Raw genomic sequence first — 5,000 nt, 5'->3', positions numbered from 1 at the left:
TGCTGCCAGCGGTGGGAGATTTAGTGCAGGTTTGAAGCCAGTGTAGCCTTATACGGACAAGACTGTGGAGGACTGAAGCCTTCTACTCTCTGCTAAACCGTACCAGCAGCTTTATTTCTGTTTTTATAAACACAGCCCTCCTTTTTTCCTGCATTCTTTCAAACCATTTAACTCTTTTCCACCCCTGGTCTTTGATCTTTTTTTGTGTGTTGTTATCTTTTGTCCGTTCCTCTTCTCTGATGGTCTTATTTTTTACCTAGGCTATATTTCTGACATTACCATCTGTTTTGTTTTTATTTTTCTGATCTATTCCTTTATAATACAAAACACACACTCTTCATTTTAAAGTCTTGTACAGACAAATTTGCTTTGAAGCCGTAATTCTTCATAACCCGGACTTCATAATTCAACTTATCCAGTGAACAGTGTAGCCTAGGTGCAGGCTCCCATTGATCTCCTGTGTGTTGATATTGTTCTCTTTTTCTATCCTCTGAGGGTATTATCTTCTGTCCACAATACTTTTAACAGACAATAAACTATTTCATCAGTATTTTAACTGACAACACTATTTTATTACTCTTTATTCATCTGAGGTTGCTCTCGAAGCTATTATTGTTTTATAATGACTCATAACACTATTGCGTTCACTATTGTATTTACTCTTAACACTATCCACTGACATTAATGGACAATAGTTCCATATTTCATCAGTATTTTAACTGACAATATGATGTTATTACTCTTTCATCTGAGACAACATTGCTCTAAAAGACATTATTCTTTGTAATGACTCATAACACTATTCCATTGATTATTTACTCACAACATTATTTACTCTTAACCCTATTCCATTGACTATTTATCATAACCCTATTCCACTGACTATTTATCATAACCCTATTCCACTGACTATTTATCATAACACTATCCCATTGACTATTTTACTCATAACCCTATTTACTCATGACACTATTCCATTGACAGAGGAAGTCCAGGCCCCCACGGACCTGCAGTTCTACGAGGTGTCGGACGTGAAGATCGTCATCACCTGGGTGGGTCCACCAGAGGAGGTGTCGGGCTACCGCATCGCCTACACGCCCGTCGGCGAGGACGGCGCCACGCCCCAGAGGCCCCTGCAGCTGCCCATCACCCGCAACGCCTACGCCGAGATCACACACCTGCAGCCCGGAACCCTCTACCGCTTCTACATCTACACCATCAACCAGGGCGCCGAGAGCCAGCCGCTGGTTGGAGAGCAGTCAACTAGTGAGTCCAGATATGCATACTGTACATGTAGGCATGCATGCAAGCAAGCAGGGCCGCTGACAGCTTTTGGTGGGCCCAGGACAAAGTCATCTGAAGGGGCCCCCTACCCAATAAATACAACGTAATGGGGACCCAATTCTGGGCCCCCTATCTCCCTGGGCCCGGGACAACATACCCCTTTGTCCCCCCCTGTCAGCGGGCATGCATTCACAGTCGCTCTCGCTCTCGTTCTCGCTCTCGCTCTCGCTCTCGCTCTCACTCTCGCTCTCTCTCTCTCTCGCTCTCGCTCTCGCTCTCACTCTCGCTCTCTCTCTCTCTCTCTCTCTCTCTCTCTCTCGTCAGGGCACACAGCACACCCGTTCTAGGTCGGCTCTTAAATGTACAGACAAGTGTATCCTCTGTGTGTCCCACAGCACAGCAAATGGTCATGCATTCTCTCTTGTACTGTAACAGTGAAACAAGTATGTCCTCCTACTGACAACATACATTCGGTATAATACCTAAACTCTCTCTCTCTCTCACACACACACACACAAACACACACACACACACACACACACACACACACACACCAATGCACTGTATATTGTTCACATTCAGCTTGCCTTCCCCTAACTTAACACACCATGTGATGTACCTTTTTTCCCCATCTACTCTCCGTAGAGCCTGACACCCCCACCGGCCTGCGTTTCGATGACATCACGGAGGACAGCGCCCTGCTGATCTGGTCGGCCCCCAGGGCCACGGTGACGGGCTACCGCGTCTTCCTGATCGTGGAGGGCTCCACGCCCAAGCAGCAGCGCATCCCTGGTCACGTGACACAGTATCGCCTCAGCAACCTGCGGCCCGACACCGACTACACCGTGCGTCTGCACTCGGAGCAGGGCAACACCATCAGCGAGGGCGTCGACAGCATCTTCACCACCTGTGAGTAGCCATATTTCATGACTTTAATATTAGAGATGTCCGATATTGGCTTTTTTGCCGATATCCGATATGTCGATATTGTCCAACTCTCAATTTTCGATTCCGATATCGGCCGATACCGATGCCGATATATGTGGCTTATTTTTCCTCATAACAAATTTGAGGTAACATTACAAATCTGCCGTTGTGGAACAAAATATGCTTAATTTTATTGTAATGCCCCACTAGATGTATTCTCGAATGCAACAAAGCTTTCCAAATATTAACATCGTCTGTGCAGAATAGAAAAATAATTAAGGAGAAAAGTGTACAATAATTCAAGCATTACTATATCGGTTTTGATAGGTCAAAAATCCGATACCGATATTGACCGATATTACATTTTATGCTATTATCGGGCCGATAATATCTGTGGGCCGTAATTATCGGACATCTCTATTTAATATAATTATTCAATAGAAACATAATATTTCTCAACTCTGACATACAGTGTAATGGAAAAAAACAACTGCCTATAGGTCTACTTTTGGCCATCGTTGATAACTTTTAAACACTGTTTCTTTGTCTTTTATTGTTTTTTTCTTTAGCTTTTCACTTTTCCCATCTTCTTTAACCTTCGGGTAAACATGTCTCCTCTTATGAGCATCGTCTGTGCCAACTGCACAGCACCCCAGGGGCTAGAACACATTACCACAGGCATAAAGCAAGGCACCTAACCTGAAATCGCTCCAGGGACTGTAACCAATAGCCTGTAATGTCTGTAATCAGTTTGGATTAAAAAGAACATGTCAGCTCAGAGCAATGTAATGAATTAATGATTATTATTATTAATAATAATGAATCTATTCTAACTGCTCTGAGCTCCGGGGGTTAGAACACCTTTCCACAGGCATAAAAACCCAACCTTTATTCAATATTTGTGTTGGTCTAAACCCTCCATCCTCCTCTCCGTTCTCGTTCGTAAGTCAGAGCGGCTAAGGAACATTTGTCTCTGACTGCGGCCCACCCACTCTCCCACAGGGAATGTGGTACGAGGCTGCAATATGTGGAAAAGGGAAAGATGGTCTAGGCAAGGGTTCCCACACCCCATCTCTTTTTAGACTTCAAACACAACCACAGGTCACGCCACTCCTTCATCCACACCCCTTCAACTCTCTCTCTCTCTCTCTCTCTCTCTCTCTCTCTCTCTCTCTCTCTCTCTCTCTCTCTCTCTCTCTCTCTCTCTCTCTCTCTCTCTCTCCTCTCCTCTCTCCTTCCACCTCCTTCCCTTTGCTCATTGGATATAGAGATCAGCCACCACATTCGTTGCACATACTGTAGTGTACTTTTCTTTGGTTCACTCGTCATCCTTCCGTCTGGCTTTCACCTGGTCTTATTCGTCACTCTTCCCCTTCCCCCCTAGCAACCCACAAGCGCATGGAGGGTATTTGCTCTTTCTAAATCAGTCATTTTCAACCTTTTTTGAACAAATGCCCCTTTGACCTCATCATAAGCCTGCCAACACCCCCTTGACCTCATCATAAGCCTGCCAATGCCAACCCTTGACCTCATCACAAACCTGCCAACACCCCCCATTGTATAAAGAAAATAGAATAGAGACCATTGTCTCCATCCCACTTGCAACTGAATGTAATGATACAGTATGATGTGATGTGATGTGATGTGATGTGATGTGATGTGATGTGATGTGATGTGATGTGATGTGATGTGATGTGATGTGATGTGATGTGATGTGATGTGATGTGATGTGATGTGATGTGATGTGATGTGATATGTTGACATCATCTTTGCTGTGTATCCCTGCAGCCCCAGCCATGGGCAGTGCCCCACGCTTCAGCACTGACGTCACCGACACGGCCATCACCATCTCCTGGACCCCCGTGCCTCGCTTCAGCTACAGGGTAACAACTCGTCCATCACTTGTCAATATATCAAGGCTAAAGTGTGCCTTATTTTACAGTTCTAAGAGTTTTCCATTGAAGGAATTGTGTTTTTGATCCATGAATTAGTTTTCTACATTGAATGTTGTAAAAGCAACAAAAGTTGTGATTTTGACTGTAGACTTAAAAATGCGACAAATTCTCTGTGCAACAACTTTACAAATATCACTTTGTGGGAAAAAGGTGGTGTGGCGATCTCATCCAACCACCCCAACATTACTTGTGATTAAAATGACTCACTGATATATCATCATGACCTTTGCCCTCTTGCCGTACTGTAGATGTCGGTGAAGCCGAGCCAGGGCGGAGAGGCTCCCCGCGACGTGACCTCTGACCTCGGCAGCATCATCATCTCCGGCCTGACCCCCGGGACCGAGTACATCACCAGTGTCCAGCCCATCGTCAACGGCCGCAAGCAGGGCAACCCCATCACCAGCCGCGTCACCACCTGTAAGTAACAGTACAGCAAGCAGGGCAACCCCATCACTAGCCGCGTCACCACCTGTAAGTAACAGTACAGTCGTAGTAGTGATATAGTAGTTTAGCCCAGATACTTTATCGATACTTTATTATTTTGGGAGTCGAGCAGCAGGCATAACACACATTGCAAGCAGGGCAACCCCATCACCAGCCGCGTCACCACCTGTAAGTAACAGTACAGTCGTAGCAGTGATGTAGTAGTTTGGAGTCGAGCAGCATATATAACACACATTGCAAGCAGGGCAACCATAACACACATTGCTAGCAGGGCAACCCCATCACCAGCCGCGTCACCACCTGTAAGTGGCAGTAGTGATATTGTAGTTGAGTCAAGATACTTTACCGATACTGGAGTCATAGCATTTTTCATAGCAGACAAAGCACACA

At 45.3% G+C, this 5,000-nt stretch overlaps 1 protein-coding gene across 3 annotated transcripts in view; it reads left to right on the top strand.

Moving 5' to 3' along the window:
- fn1b (fibronectin 1b) overlaps positions 1–5,000 on the top strand; it is a 57,794-nt gene that overhangs the window by 25,022 nt on the left and 27,772 nt on the right. For all 3 annotated transcript variants that reach the window (XM_063212288.1, XM_063212287.1, XM_063212286.1), the window contains 4 exons: positions 985–1,266; positions 1,930–2,193; positions 4,000–4,094; positions 4,415–4,583. In XM_063212288.1, coding sequence (XP_063068358.1) covers positions 985–1,266; positions 1,930–2,193; positions 4,000–4,094; positions 4,415–4,583 — 810 coding nt within the window. The remainder of the gene's footprint in view (positions 1–984; positions 1,267–1,929; positions 2,194–3,999; positions 4,095–4,414; positions 4,584–5,000) is intronic.

The sequence above is a fragment of the Engraulis encrasicolus genome, chromosome 12 (assembly GCF_034702125.1).
Source record: "Engraulis encrasicolus isolate BLACKSEA-1 chromosome 12, IST_EnEncr_1.0, whole genome shotgun sequence".
NCBI classification, from domain to species: domain Eukaryota; kingdom Metazoa; phylum Chordata; class Actinopteri; order Clupeiformes; family Engraulidae; genus Engraulis; species Engraulis encrasicolus.
The sequence above is the reverse complement of the archived record's forward strand: the minus strand, read 5'-3'. Positions and strand labels throughout refer to the sequence as shown.